The sequence below is a fragment of the Tenrec ecaudatus genome, chromosome 3, assembly GCF_050624435.1.
Source record: "Tenrec ecaudatus isolate mTenEca1 chromosome 3, mTenEca1.hap1, whole genome shotgun sequence".
In the NCBI taxonomy this organism is placed as follows: Eukaryota; Metazoa; Chordata; class Mammalia; order Afrosoricida; family Tenrecidae; genus Tenrec; species Tenrec ecaudatus.
The window spans coordinates 60,826,922-60,843,249 of NC_134532.1; the positions used below are offsets into that span (position 1 = coordinate 60,826,922).

The following is a 16,328-nucleotide window of genomic DNA, read 5'->3' on the forward strand; positions in this document are numbered from 1 at the left end:
ATGTACTTACCATCTTCTAAAACAGTGGTTCTCAGCCTTCCTAGTACCGTGACCCTTTAAAACAGCTCCTCATGTTGTAGCGACCCCCCCCCAACCATAAAATTGTTTTTGTTGCTATTTCGTAACTGCAATTTTGCTACTGTTATGAACGGGCGGCTCCTGGGAAAGGGTCGCGACCCACAGGTTGAGGACCGCTGTCCTAAATGTACATGTGATGCATACTCGTGTATGCCCTGAGGTTTCAAAGCTTTGTCAGAGATAATGTTGTAAACACTATTAGCATTATAACCAACAAAAATTTCACTACGTTTTCTCTCACAAGTCTCAACAGTTTGTTAGGCAGAGGCCTGGTAACTTCCACATTTTCTGAATTCCTCATTTCCCTTCACCGAAAAAGAAAAGTGTGTTAAAACAAATAAGCATTCAGCCTGAAGATGGAGAAAACAAGCTTTATTATAATGATCTGAGATGCTGCGCATGGTAAAGATATCGTATGACTCTTGTTTCTCCTATGCTTCAAGACAGAATTAAAGTTTTATTGTAGACCAACGCATCCAAATACTGTGGTACACAGGTAGCTACGATGTACAAACACTCTGAAGTACAGGGTTCATTCTTTCAATAGGCATTCAGCATTTTGAATCATCAAAGACCAAATGAAGAGGCTAGATCAGTACCAATGATGGAGAGCGCCAGATTTAGTGTTCTATACACAGACGTATGAGATTGACTTAGAAAGATGGAATGTACAACATTTAAAAAGAAAAACCGGGGAAGCAGGGGGCAAAAGCCTTTGTGCTCACAGGTAGGTGTGAAAGGCTTCGACTTAAGGACGGTGAGAAGAATTCTATTACAAGAACACACTCTGTTGTGACAGAACATTCCCATGTCATAAAGCAAAAGCATTGGGATTAAGGCCGTGTTGCTTTCACAAGTTTAATGGAAGTGCTGTACATTCATTGGAACAACAGAGCCAATTTATAATCTACACGAGAATATTAATAACTCTCATACATTCTCAACAAACAGAGCCACAATCACTGCCACCCAACTCATCTTCTGAAAGGTTTTAAGATTAACATCATGATTTGTAGCTTACTGTCATCTCAAAGGAAGAAAAAAAAAGGTTATTTATAACAAACAGATTTTTAATGGGCACTTAGTTTCCTTTATGGCAATACTAGATTCTTAGTTATCAAAAATATTTAAATAATTGTAAAATTAAAAACCCTGCAACATTTACAGAATGCAACAGTTTGAACGATTTTCATTTTCCAAAATTAGATCATGTTTGCATCAAATAGCTGCAATTTTACCTGACATGGAAGTGTCGTGTTTTGAAATTATTAAACCAAAGACACCCTGTCCTTTTCAGAATCTGGCAAACCAAGAGGCTACTAAGTGAGAGCCAAATGTACAAAATGATTTGTCCCATTTGACGTCATCTGCAGGTGACCTGATGTGTATTTGCCCCTCTTCCAATCAGCTCAGCAGGTATGACTGGAAGACATTTTGTAACCCTCTCGCGGCCAGGATCCACAGACACTTGCTAATGCACTGCTAGTCCAGTGAGCTCTGTGCTAAGACATACCCTGTATACTGAGGAGCAGAAGCAAGCGCGTTCTAGTCGCATGGACCTGGAGTATTGTCTGCCTCGAATCTAGTGGCTAATCAAAGAACAAATTAAAATAAGAAAACTGGGACTTCTGGAGATGAATGCTTGATCAAAATACCAAGTACTACTTTAAAAATAAAAAGCACACATCACGTAAAGAATTTTGATTCCTGTTTTTGGATGGTCAGCCAAGTGAGTCCCTGTGGCCCCATGGTCCCATGTCCAGCAGGGGAGCTCTCTATTGGGAGGGGATTAACTGTAACTGACCTTTAAATTCTAAGTGGCAGTATTTTGCCATAAGTGCCCGGGGTGGTGGAGGGTGAGGGTGGGCAATGAGTAATTGTTCAGTGCTACTTATCATGAATGTATAACAGGTTCTGTACATGTGACCAAGAGGAATCCAAGAATAGTGGTAGCCCAGAAAAAAAAGCCACTCCTTTTAATATCCTTCTCAGTTTACCAGAAACCATTTTCAACAGGAGGTGACAAGATTTCACTAAAATCTTGTCTCTCTGTATCTTATCAGCAGCACGGTTTTCCCCAAAATATGCTTACCAAGAAATACAAGTACAGTAAATTCACATAATATCCAAGTATGAAATGCTATCTATATGTCAACGTACATGATTACATTTTTTATGTTTTGTTGTTGTTGTTGAGAAAAATGTTGTTTCCTAGAATGTCCACAGGCAAGTGTTTTGTGAGCAGTTGGTGGAACAAGGTCAGAGCCAAGGTATCCATTCTCTCATTCCAGTTTGTGCCAATATTGACAAGGAAACCATGATTTTTGCACCTAATCCAACCAATATCCGGCCTGGTAGATGATGGCTGGTTAGTTCATAAGTTTAATTCTAAGTTCACAGATCTAATTTAAATGTTGTGCATAAAATCTCTTTAAATAAACCAGTCTTTACATCAACAGCCTGCAGCAGAATCTGTATTCCAAACCCATTGCCATTAAGTCCATTTCTACTCAGCACATCCGTCTATCGGACTGAATAGGGTGGTTCCAGAGGGTTTCCAAGGTTGTAGATGAAGCCCTGGCGGCAGAGTGGTTACACACTGAACTGCCAATTGCAAGGTCAGCAGTTCAAAACCACCAAGTGCTCCTGGGAGAAAGTTGGGGCTGTCTACTCCTGTACAGCGTTACAGTCTCGGAAATCCACAGGGCAGTGCCACTCTCTCCTGTAGGGCGGCGGCTGTAAGTTGGAATTCACTCGAGGGTATTGGATTTTGATTAATCTTTATGCTAGGAGACGGCCACCTCTTTCTCCTGCAGAGTGGCTGGTGGTTTGAACTCCTGACCTTTGGGTTCGCGGCTGAGCGCTTAACCAATACATCACCAGGGCTCCTTCGAATCTAAAGAGGAAGCCATTTTTACTTGTAAAAGTAAATGAAAATGAATCCAACCCACTCCCAAGTTTTCTCTTAAACAGTGTAAGAATGATCAAGAATCTAACCTATCCTTTATGTATCATGTTAGGACAGGGCGGAATGAAATGCCCACTCCCCCAAAAGTAAGAACAAGAGGGCTGGGCTTTCTGTTTTATTCATCACTGTGTCCCCAGATATTCACAGACTCATTTCACTGATGCTAGGAAATAGGATCTTAGCTTAACATTCTAATCTTTTATAACTCTACCATGGAGAAGCTCAAATGTTTTTATACACTACCTAACGGAAAAAAATACAAAACCTCAGTATTCCTGAAAAATCTGGTGTTGCTGTTGTTTTCGTCAGATGTTGATTTGGGCATAATAAACAATTGCAAGGAGCTAGATTATCCTTTAAAGAATTTAAATCCTATGTAAGAGAATGACTGCATTATAAATTAATAAGCAATAGTATCACATTCATAATTGTACATATGGGAACTTTTTCTTAGATGACAATTCTAAGGTGCTTTCAGTGAAAAAGACTCCAAAGGCGTTCTCAAAAATGCCAAATATGACATCCTATTTGGTAGAACTGAGTAGAAAATTAAACAGTGGAAAGAGACGGCATCATAATTTACAGTACCACCGACAGGCTAAGTGTTGACTATATTATGCTGAAGATTTCTCAAAATGCACTTATTTAATTTTAGACTTAAGTTGAATAGAACTTTTCTTCTGGCATCTAATTTGGTTTGTTTTCTTTAGCTTTTTCCTTAAAGCACAGGTGGCATTTTCTGCCTGTAAGTCAACCACAAGCCCCAGGCCTGGAAAACAGCAAAGAAGAAGGTGCCTCAGGGCTGGCTCCCAGAGGACGGCTGACAAGTGCCCAGTACAGGGCATGCTGAGGAATGGCCGGCCGGCCAGTGCCCGTCTGTCTTTCAGTACACCAAAGATTCAGCTATATATATTTATATAGATATATATTACACACTCTATCTTACCCTAATCATGTATACATAGTTCCATAACACCTCTACTATTCATTAGACAATGATAAATAACCGTGACATGCCCTTACCTGTAATGCTTTTTGAGAAAACACAACTTTGGTAACACTTGCTTTCTAAGGGGAAACCATCAATCCATCACATGCCTTTGGTCGACACCAGCCGTCCGCAAAGGGCTACTTACGGCTCTCTGTTCTAGGATACCGGTGTCCCACTGCATGTGCTGACATCTTGCAAGAGGTAAAGCTTCCGCTTTCACAAAGCGAGAGAGGAAAGATGCAGGTGAGGCCATGGCACGGACGACCTGACTAACCTTTGCTTGATTACATTCCAGTGCGTTCATCTGGAGTCCACAGGGCTCTTGTCTAGCCAAGGGGGCCTGACTCCTGTCATCCGCTCTCCCACACATCAGGGATTGCAGGGCTCCCTAAAAACGTACTTTGCTTGCCCTTGCAAGGCGAGCACAAGAGCATCTTGGACCTAACCGGGAAAAGTTGGGAAATTTGCATTGATTCTTCGGTGCAAAACTCAAGGCCTGCTGATCAGAGCTGGGAGGATCTTGCAAGACAGCCTTACCTTTTTTTCTTAAAGTCATACATAGTTACTGATGACCACCCTCCAAAGAAAACTGAACACTGAACACCGCCTCCCCGCAACCGCCCCAGTCACAAGAGTTAACAGCGACAGTGAAAGTGAGGTTAGAAGATTCCCCGGGTCCAGGTCTTGGGACCTTGGTTACAGAAAATAGACAACTATAACCGAGTTTGCTTTGCGTTGTGTTTCCTTTTGGGGTGCTCTGAGCAAAAGCTACCATTCCCAGGATTCACAAATGCCTTTAGAGATCCTAAGTTTTGAAAATGTTTGTTTGATTTGCAAAATTCGTTTAGCTACATAAACCCCTGTTCTATGAGCCATAGTTCACAGGTGTAAGATGGTGCCCTTGTTACAGATTCAGTAGAAGAGTCTTTTCTTGTTTTTTACTTTTTAACCTTAATTTGAATTACGGAAATCAGGTATGCAGTCTTAGGGGAATTGTTACATTCAGAAGGAACCTTAGAAAGCTCACCAATGATTCCTTCTAGCCGCCCCACCCCACAAAATCTAGTCATACTCTGGTCCCACGTTGAGAAATCCGTTCCAGTTTACAGGGCAAGACCTTCGGGCGGGGCTGCCCAGCTCCTCGCTGTTACTGTAGGTATCGATAGACCTTGAAGCAATGGTTTCCAGAGTCTGCCACCACCACATGGCCGTCTGACGTGAGGGCCAGGCCCTGGGGGCCATAGAGCGGGTCAGCAGATGTGTTAATGTAGGACAAAAACGATCCACTCCCATCGAAAACCTGCCGAGCAGAAAGGGCAGAGGGTTATTATGGGCAGTTACAGCAACATACCAGAATGGAAGCCGAGAGGCTAAAGGTTTGTATGAAGCGGATTTTGCGACTTCGGGGAGGCGCCGGGCATCGCAGGCAGCACTGCTCCATCGAGTGTTCGAAGCGATGGTCGCTACAGCGCGCTGCCAGGCCCATTTCTCCCGCGGCGACGGGGGTGGGTTCTAACCAGCCACCTTCAGGCTGCTGGACAAGTGCACCAAAGCTGATGTTTTCCACCTTAAAGTGTGTATCCGCCTCCCGAGGGAGAAAGACGGAGCTCCCCACTCCTGGACACTTACAGTCCCAGAAACCCATGGGGGAGTTAGTTCTGCCCTGTCCGACGGGGTCCCCGTGAGTGAGTACAATAAGAAAACAGATCCTACCGACCGGTCTTCTTCTGCTTTCTTTTCAGGAAACTGAACTGTGAGAAATCTAAGGCTCGACATGTACACTTGGCTATGAAGTTGTTTCCTTTGGTCTGCTAATGCGAACCTCAAACCAAACCCTCTGCCGTCGAGTTGATTCTGACTCATCGTGACTCTGGGGGGCACAGAGTAGAAGTGCTCCGGGGCTCCCAGGACCACCAGGCTTTGTAGAAGTGGCCTGCAGCCCGCCTCTCTCTCCTAGACAAGAGCTGCGGAGCGAGCTTCGCCTTCCTACCTCTCAGTGGCAGCAGTGGCCTGGAAGGAATAAATGAGGCCTTTAGATTTCTCCTACTTAACAGCGCCCAGGATGAGTTTTATTTATTGTTTGCTCATTGTGGTCGGCCTGCACAGCGTTTCAAACAGTAGTGTAACTAGGCAGGTACTACCACAAGGTCACAATACAAACCCTTAGCATCTGGGAGCCTATTCAGAATGGCTTTGTGAAATGTTCCCCTGCTTGGCTTCTGTAGAAATGTAGATTATTGGAGTTTTTGACAGCTGGTCTAAAATACTACTAACCATAGGGTGCTCCTTTTAAATGCAATCTTTTAGCGGGATAAGTAAACAAGATAAAAATAGTGGAGAAATAAAAGGATTATATTATGTTTAAAGTTCAAATTCATTTTATCTGAGTGGATGAGAGTCGAGCAACTAATTATTGCTGTCTTTGAAGAAACACTGAATGCAAACTACGAACAATGATGGGCAGGTTTTTCTGTGGGCCTAAGTTTTCATCTTTCTGGGATAAGTGCCCAGGAGTGTATGTGCTAGATTGTATTGTAGGTATTTGAGGGGATTTCAAAAAGTTTGTTCAAAATGAAATTAAAAGATAATTAAAAATTTCCAAACTCTTTAAAGCCCCTCTTTCTATGCTGTTTTAAAGAAACTGTTGCACTATTTTTTAGGCAGATTCTACCATTTTATCCTTCCACCAGCAATGTATGACAGATCTAGTTTCTCCAAAGTCTTGCCAGCATTTGGAATTCTCATTAAAAAAATTTTTTTAAAGCTCTTCTAATAAACTCAATTCACTGCTACCAAATAGATTCTGACTCACAGTGACCCCATAAGTAGGTAGTAATCTCTCATTATGGTCTTAATTTGCATATCAGTGTCTAGGAGGCAGACATTGCAAAAGAGGAAGACTCCCGGAGACAGACTGACACAGTGGCTGCAACAATGGGCTCCAACATGACAGCTCGAGGTTGGCGCAGGGGCAAGCAGGGTTTGTAAGCAGGGGTTGATGTGAGTTGAAATCCACTGGAGGGCACCTCACAACGTCTGGTGAAAGCAGCTGGTGGCACCGTGGGATAAGCACTGGGCTGCTAACCGCAAGGATGGTGGGTCAAATGCACCAGCGACACGATGGGAGAAAGAGGAGGCTGTCTGTCCTGCACAGATTTACACTCTTGGAAATCCTCCATGAAGCTGCTATGAACTGGACTCAACTCAGTGGAGTCAGGCCTGGGTTCGTTTGCTGCTAGCGTCTCGTGAAGGAGCGCTGGTGCGGAGTGGCTCGGCAGGAGGCTGCTAACTCAAACCCACTCAATGAAAACTAAAATGTGAACCCACCAGCCACGAGGTAGAAGAAAGATGTGGCAGTTGGCATCGGTAGTGATTACAGCATTGTCAATGTCATGGGTCAGTTCTACTTTGTCCATTAAACTTGCTGTGGGTTGGACTCCGCCTGACAGTCCTAGAGAGCTGCTAGGAGTCTTCTTTACTCCATGCTGAGGGGCGTGGTTTTGATTCATGTCTTATAAGGGTTGGCAGCTTTTCATGTGTTGCTTTCTTTAGTTTTTTAATGTGGTGAATGAAAATGATTTCCAAATATGAAAGTCTTGTATACATGGAGTAAACACTACTTGGTCAAGGTGTATAATTCTTGATATAAACTGCCAGATTCTACTTGCTACTCTTTTGTTTAAAATGATGCAGCCATACTCATGAGGAATACAGGTGTGTCATTTTCTTTTTGTACTGTTTATGTCTGGTTTGGGGATCATGATAATATAGGCTTCAGAAGCTGGATTGGGTGTGGACCCACATTTTCCATTTTCTGGAAAAGATTGTGTAGAATCAGCACTAATTCTTCTGTATTTGGTAGAATTGGTAGTGGAACCATTTGGGTCTAGAATTTTCTTTGGGGAGAGTTTTTAAATTACAAATTCAATGTCATTCATAGTAATAACTATTCACAGGTCAACTTGACCTCATGTGACCTCATGAGAAGAACTGTGCCGCATGTGATTTTCTCTGGAGGACTTTTTGGAAGTTCATTGCCAGGCCGCTCTTCCAAGGACTTCTGGGTAGACATGAACTTCTGGCTTTTTGGTTTGTGGGTAAGTGCATTAACTGTTTCTGCCAACCAGGGACGCTATAATGGTAATGCTCCCTGATGTGGAGTTGTTTCTGAGTCAGTGGACTACACAGGACTGAATATAACTGACCAGAGGGTTTCCAGGGCTCTAAATCTCTATGCATTACGAGTCCCGGTGGCATAGCCGTCCATAAGGGCCACAGTTCCGAACCACCAGCAGCTCTGTGGAGAAAGAAGGAGCTTTCTACTCCTGTAACCAGTTAGAGTCTCAGGAACTCACGGGGGGCAGTTCTACCCTGTCCTATAAAGTTGCTATGAGTCGGCACCAACTCAGTGGCAGTGAGTTTGAAATCTTTATGAAAGCAAATGTCACATCTCTGCCCCGTTGGTGTAACCGTTTGGGTTAGCAGCGGAGTGCTTGACCACAGCAGCAGGGCTCCTTTAAAGGTAATAAACCAAGAAAAGCAAGCTCATTGCCATCGAATCGGTTTCGACTCGCAGCAACCCTACAGGTCAGGGCAGGAGGCCCCTGTGGCTTTCTGAGGCTAGCTCCTCTCTACACTGGAGCCTCATCTTGCTCCTGTACAACAGCCGGTGGTCCCCAATGCTCACCTGTGGTGAGCAGCCCAATGCAGAACCGCTCTGCTACCGGGGCTTTAGGGCTAGCCCAATATCTACTCCAGATTGGATTAAGTGGCAGAGCGTGCCCTTTTTGAAGACTTGTTCGGGTAAGCCTTGGACCTCTAAACAGTGAAGTCAGTGATCCGAACCATCAGCTGCCCCACAGAGGATAGGAAGCTGTTTCCATAAAGCTTTACGCCCCACATAGGGTGCTATGCGCTGGAGTCAACTGCGAAGCGGTGTGTAGAGTTATTCACTAACCGAAAAGCAAAGAAAACAAGCCCGACAAACTTGCTGCCACTCCAGTCAATTCCTACTCACAAACAATCCTGTTTGATTAGCACATTAAACAAGCAATAGTGGCGAGTCTAATAAGCATAATAATTTCTGTAGTAATGAGCCTGAAGGGCAACTCAAGATATCTACAACAGCAATAAATACATAAAAATACCTGGGATTCCTCTCGATGACAAAGTCATGGACTTGAAGAACACGCCTGATTTCAGTTAGTAGTAAAAATACTAAAGTACTATTTTTGCGTCCTCTTTAATTTTACCCACAAGCCTCTTCAAATGTGCACAATCTCGGTTAAGAAACCCTGGTTGGGAAGAGAGGTCTGATGATCTACTTTTGAAACATCACCCACTGAAAACGCTGAGATGCCCACGGGGTCTCCCTGAGTCCAAACCCACTTATTGGCATCCGGTGTTCAGAGGTGGTTTTGAGCATGAAATGAGCCAGTGCTAGCTCATAAAATCCATGCAACCAGAATGTGTGGCTTGTTCACAATGTGTCTCTAGTGCTCATCTGGGTGCCTGATGCCCGGGAGACAGTTTATAAAAAAGAAACCCTGATTTAGTCGGTTCCGATAATACCAAGAAAACACCAAGCCTGCTGGCATTGAGTCAATCCTGAACGGTAGTGTGTTGTTTGTCCTTTTCTATACTCTGCTTTCCATCGTTTGGTCTTTCTGGTATGTTCACCTAGAGTCTTAGGACCCAACCAGTGGAGACAGGAAATTCTCCAGGGTACTTTGCTTCTCATAGATACAAGCATGCTACCCAGATACATCAGCACAGTCACCTACCTGGATCCTGCTGTTTCCCCAATCGGCTACAATGATGTTTCCGTTGGAATCCACGGCGACACCAGTTGGAGCATTGAACTGCCCATTTCCTTCTCCATTTGAGCCGAACTTTAACATGAATTCGCCTTCCTGATTAAATACCTGCATGAGATATTTAATGATGATTTTTTTACTTAAAATGACTGAACCACCATGATAGATTTCTAAAAATTGAGCAAGATATCACGACTTTTGACTCAAGATATTCTTAAAAAAAAAATCTACAAACCAGACAGGACCAACATACCCCTTTTTGTCATTCCACAATTTTCTATGTATATGATGTTTACTTAGACCACTATTTCTTTTGGAAGGCGGGGCTTATGCTGGTCATTAAATAACTTATGCTAAACATTTGAATGTATTTAAAAAAGTAAACTGAAAATACTATCTAAGTATATGGTGGTATGAATAAGTAGAGTTGTAATTTTCAACAATATTACTCTTTTGCTTTTAAGTATAGCCAGATTTCACGAATGGGCAAGCGTATTTGAACAGAGATCAAAGAGCTAGAGTTAGGTTAGTTAGTCCAGATGTTGAGAATTTATTATCATCATTTTTCTAAGTCAATATGACAAAGAATAGGCTGGATTCACATTTGTAATGGGCAATTCATTTGTGGAGGGAGAGCAAGAGCGAGAGAGACAGAGAGAACAAGCAGAGGGTGAGGAAGAAGAAATGAATTTTTTAATTAACGCACAGGATTTTTTGGTGTTAAAATGGAGGGTGCATACAAGTGTAAGACTTTAATAGAGTCTACAGGGAGAGGGGTGGCTATTGGAAGGGAGTTTTAACAAAATGGGCTGTTGTGGTTCACTGAAAATTCTTTTTTTTTTTTTTGAAAATTCTTATTAATTCTACTCTACATACCCATATACAGAGTACTGACTTTGAGAAAGATCCATTTTAATACAACGTGTTTAACATTAGCAATGGAAGTAAGCATAATTTTATTTTGGTGATCCAGAAAATATTTAATGGTACTTAAATTTTTCTGGGCCGTTAATTTAAACTTCTGTTATCTTGTAGATTAGATACTGGATAAAATCATTAACAAACCAACAAGCATTAAATATAAGGTACCCTGAGAGTGAAAACCAACCACTCAAGCTTAAAATAAACCAAAGACCCAAACCTAAATTTCCTGAAGATTGCCTTAAGATAAAGAAGAAGAAACAGCTATCACGGACTCTTCCTAAATGAATTACATAACTGCAAACCAAGCCATTTCTCCCTTTGCTTCCTTGGAAAGAACACAGACAACAAGGACCAAATTTAAAGACTATGTCAAGTTTCAGAGCTTTCCCAGCTCCTCATCCTTTTTACACAAAAGATGCTCATTTTGAAGAGTGCCCTTGCGCTGCTGAAGACACCACCTGTGACTCCCATTTTTCGCTTGCATGAGTCCTCACATCACCTTTTTGGTTTGCTTGCATGAGTTTTTCTCCCTGAGTCAGTATGTTTTCCTTGGCAGGATCTAAATGGCTTTTTGTGCTTTTGCTTCACTTAGGAATTATGGAGAATGTCAGAGATGGACTTGTTTGTTTTTGATGAAACAAAATATACTAAAGAATTAACTGGAGCACACTTTGGCCCTGCCTCCTGCTAGTCTTCCCGTGTGCCATCCGAGAAGCTGCCTGCATCCAGAGCACTGCTAACTCCACTGCCGGCACAGGAAACAACCGTCTGAGTGTTCTAAAAAACTACATCACAATCGCTGTCAAAGGAGCAAAACCAGAGCAGACAATGGTTTCTTTTGAAATAAGAGAAATACTGAGTTTAAATAGGCAACTGAAATAACTACCTCCATTGGTGGGATTGTGGGTTACAGGCTGCGCCGCCAATCTCAAGGCTAGCCGGGAACCCGCTAGCTGCTCCGTGGGAGAAAGATGGGGCTTGCTACCCCCGTAGAGAGAGCTCTATAGCCCTGGAGCCTGCAGGGGCAGTTCCTGTAGGATCACTAGGGGCCAGAATTGTCTCGCTGGTAGAGAGTTTTTGTTTTGAGATTGTAATGAAAATTAAGTACTTTCAGAAATGTAAGAATGAACCATTTCTCATATTTACTATTTTCTTCTAAAGTGTTATTAAATTGCTTACAAATTGTTCAGCTAGAGTATAATAAGAGAGAGAAGCATTTGCTGAAATAGTTTTTATAGCTTTGCTTCTTGGAATGGGTTTTTGCAGCAAATTTTCTAATAATCTTCCAGAACTTCTCTTCAAAGTTTTCTTTTCTTTTGGATACTTAGTGGAACTTTATATGGACCTGTTTTGTAAGAACTAATTTACTGCTCCCTAACTGGCAATGTTGGGTCGGTACATATATGTTTTATTTTCAGGGCTGGTCAAACACCAACTCGTATACCAGCAGAGTGCTAAGTGCTGCTTGGAGTCCCGGGAAGGGAAAGGCGCAGAGGCCTTCACAGACCTACTCATAGGAACTGACCCACTCTTACTATCTTTGGGGAGGGCCGTGAGGGGCTGGAGAAGGAAGACAGCATCTTTTCCAGGTGTTTGCTGGCTGTGGCACTGCCAGGGTCTTCTTATTGAAAGCCCATTGTTAAAGGAATCAGTCCGCTATTAACTGACTGGGGGGGCCAGTCACTGGGTAGCAGCGCTGGAGAAAACCCTTAGCCAACAACGTGCACCACACCCGGAGAAGGCGTGGTTAAAACACTAACTCCTAAGTGTATTCTGGTTTTAGGAAATGAAAAATGTTTTGCAGCACTGGATTATTTCCTGACTTATTTATAACAGAGGCCAATTTCTTTCCTTCCCTTCTGGCAAAGGTGGATGGCAGGAGGCCACTGACTCGCTAACACCCAGCTCGCGAAGGCTCTGTACGAAGTGACACATCCTACACCATGTAAGGTAGGACTGACTGCTGCCAAACCTGTTGTAACAGGGATTCGATAACTACGCTTGCTCTAAAGACCTTATACGACAAGAAATTTCTGGAGTGATTTTGTTTATTAAACAGCCACACAATTTAAGCTTCAGAAGGTTCTATGTTCAAGGCATGTTTTTGTTTTTTGTTTTTAATTTTCAAGTCATCTCCATTTAGTTCCATTTCAAATGACAGACTTCGTTGTTACCATATTTTAATTTGTCAATCTCCAAAATCTCCATGTCCAAATTAAAACCTGCACCTTTAAGCAGAAAGACAAGTTCCTTGTTTACATTAATAAAAGCAGTTAAACGTCAAAAACTAGTTTTGTGCTTAGAGTACCTTGACAGAATGATTATGGAAATCTGTAACAATAATTTCATTATTGCTATTTACAGCGGCAAAATGGGGACCTGTAACAGAAATGGAAAAAAAACCCATGTGATGACTGTAACAACTTAAATGATTACAACAATATAGCAGTTAATGTACAGAGAAGAACTCAACAGCTGACTCGGTCATTTACGAGAGAACCAGGACCAGTGTCCTTGGGAGACCCCTCAGCGAACCCTCGGCTCAGGGAGGCACGGCCCCTGGGCGGTTCTAGACTGAGACTGCGTAGTCACTGCCACATCGTGGTCAGAGCTGTAGCAGCCCTGGTCAAGTGCATGAGCAATAAGCATTGGAAATCTTTCTCCACGCCACCCTCTGAAAGTCACGTCTGCCAGCTCCCCTGAGCGGGAGTTAGTCAATTTAGGGCCCTCTGCTCTCCACAGAGGCAAGACAGGGCAAGTCGGCACGTCCATGGGGAGCATTTGTTTTCAAACCCATGCTATGTAATTTTGGGTGACATTCAGAACTTGGCAAGACTGGAGATAAAGCAGAAAGAAAGATTATGTTGATTTAATGGTAACCACCCAAAGCATCCTTAATAAAAAAAAAAAACTTAACCGCCTGATTCAGCCTCTGCTTGCAGCTATGAAAACCCAAGTAAGCTTGTGGTTGCAAGAGGGACTCCCTGTACCCGTTAAATAGGCTCAACTCCTGCCTCCTTACAGGGGCCCGGTTTCAAAGACAACTGCAGTGAAGCGGAAATGGGAGTTACCTTCCTTGTTCCTTTATTGGAACATTTCTATTTAATATGAACGATCTAGATTGACTGCTGAGTTGTAAACTTTCATCAAGAACTGCCTATGGATCTCAGCCTGACTTCCTGCCAGTGGTGTAATGGAGAAGCTGCATCTACCTGGCTTCAGCTTAGGGGTCATCTCCAGCAGTTCCCCAAAGCCAGCCAACACACTGCGGATGTGGCGCCTTCCACATGCCCTGACCCTCATGCAGGCATGAGCAGAAGAAGCATAGAAAAGGGGGTGTACATATTACCATCGAGTGTACCTGCAAACTGCCTGTCCCCATTTCCTCGGCTACCAAACCTGGTGACTATCTTCCCGTTTGGCTGGAAGATAAACACACAGCAGGCCTTGTTGTCCACCACAATAATATGCCCGTTGCGGTCCACAGAAACGCCTTTGGGCCCCATCAGCTTTCCCGATCCAATTTTTGTCTGTTGAAGCAAGCACAGAAATCAGCCACAGAGCACGCGGACAGACATCTGCTTCGGGAAACACTCATGGCAAACTAGGAGGGGCCCTGAGCTCTCAGTACTCATCATTTCTGATTGCAGATTTTATATAAACAGCAGTACTTATATACAATCTCTCCATTATAAATAGTAATATTAGTTAAGCTTATAAAATTAAAATCAATTAAATAGAAACTGACAGCAAAAATTACTTGTAACTCATATCTAGGAAATTTAGAAAGCTCTTGTTATATGATTTGTGACCTTTGAAAAACATTTTCAGGTTTCCACTCAACAATTCATACCCTTTGGTTTCATCTCACTGACGGCAATCCCCGCTCTGAAATATCACTTACCCCACTTTCTCCCTCTATTTTCTGCTTTAATTCTCCCTTCTCTCCTAACCCTTTAGAGCAGTGGCTCTCAACCTTCCTAATGATGCAACCCTTTCATACAGTTCCTCAGGTTGTGGTGACCTCAAATTATTTTGTTTTTTCCATAAAGTTATTTTTGTTGCTTCTTCATAACTGTAATTTTGCTACTGTTATGAATTGTAATGTAAATATCTGATATGTAGGATGTATTTTCCTTGTTACAAATTGAACATAATTAAAGCATAGTGATTAATCACAAAACAATATGTCATCATATATTGTGAAATATTTATTTCTAATTACAAGTAAATGAAAATTTGTCTTGAAGCATGGTGTAGCAATGGGTAGCAGTCTTAATATAACAACAGTAAATTACATAGCTACTTTTTGCAACTCTATGCATAAAATGCCAACATCCGTGAGGAGGTGGAGATAGCTTCTCTCTCACCAGATCAGAAATTCTCAGAGCAGTCTTTGCAAGAGCACAATGAAGATCATCTTCCACAACAAGTTAACTTCTGGACTTAAGACTTGACAACCAACAAGTTGGAAAACCTTGTTTTACAAAGATATGTTGTTGGAAATAGAAGAAGATGCAAGCCAGTCTCAGACAGAACAGGATATGACTGCAAACACTTGATCCAGAATTGGCATTGCAGAGAAATCAGTTCTTGTTGCATCAGTTAATAAGTTCAATGAACTCCTCTTGTGCTGTCTCAGGGACATCTTCAACTTTGACTGTGAATGGGCTTCTGGCAAGTGCAAATGGGGTGTCAGGTAGATTTAGAAAGTACGATGAAATTTCATCTGCAAGCATGTGTAAGTGTTCTTTCACAGAATTATCATCATAATCCTTTTGTCTGGTTCAATGTCATGTTCCTTAAAGAAAACAGATAAGGTAGGCAACATGTAAATTTTATTTTCATCCAAAGTTTTTTATTTTTGCTAAAGCTGAAGGTTCATTTGGAATGATTAGATCTTTTCAGTCAAATCGAGACAGGTTGCCATTGGTCCTTGCAGTGATAAATTTAACTGATTCAAGATGGAAAAGTTGTCAACCAAGTAAGCTATTTTCTGAAGTTCACGCTTATCGCTGAAAAGTGCTTCGAACTGTGGTCTTGCTTTCTGATTAAAAAACGTTTTGAATTCATCATGAAGCTCAAAAACACATTTAAAAACTTTTCCTCTCAACAACCATCTCACTTCAGTGTGAAATAGCGGAGCATTATTCGGCACATCCAACTCATTGAACAGTTGTGAAAACAGTCAACTGTTTAAAGTGCTTGACTTTACGAAAGTGACAGAACTTATGGTGCTGCTCATTACTTCTTGTAACTCTTGTGGCAGCATCTTCGTTACTAATATTTTCCGATGAATCATACAGTGAGTGCCGATGACTTTTGGCGACTCACTCACTGCCAAACATTGAAATCCAGATCAACATCCTAGCATAGTTGTGCAAACACCACAAACCTTTTTCCAAGAGATCATATGCTTTCGGAAATCAACCAACTCTGTCAGCTACATCATGCGCAGTAGTTGTCATTTCAAGAGGTTTGCAAAAAAAAAAACACTTCATCTTTAAAGTCGCTATCATTAATATACCTCACGTAAACCAGTAACTGTGAA

At 42.2% G+C, this 16,328-nt stretch overlaps 1 protein-coding gene across 7 annotated transcripts in view; it reads right to left on the reverse strand.

The window, feature by feature from the left end:
* Positions 1 to 435: 435 nt before the first annotated feature.
* TRIM2 (tripartite motif containing 2) overlaps positions 436 to 16,328 on the reverse strand; it is a 131,586-nt gene continuing 115,693 nt past the window's right edge. For 6 of the 7 annotated variants that reach the window (XM_075543682.1, XM_075543684.1, XM_075543681.1 and 3 more), the window contains 4 exons: positions 14,139 to 14,307; positions 13,086 to 13,156; positions 9,821 to 9,961; positions 436 to 5,337 (listed from right to left, as the gene is read on the reverse strand). In XM_075543682.1, coding sequence (XP_075399797.1) covers positions 5,185 to 5,337; positions 9,821 to 9,961; positions 13,086 to 13,156; positions 14,139 to 14,307 — 534 coding nt within the window. In that variant the 3' untranslated portion in view covers positions 436 to 5,184. Of the gene's footprint in view, positions 5,338 to 9,820; positions 9,962 to 13,085; positions 13,157 to 14,138; positions 14,308 to 15,001; positions 15,579 to 16,328 lie in introns of those variants that run through there. The other variant, XM_075543685.1, reaches the window with a different exon arrangement.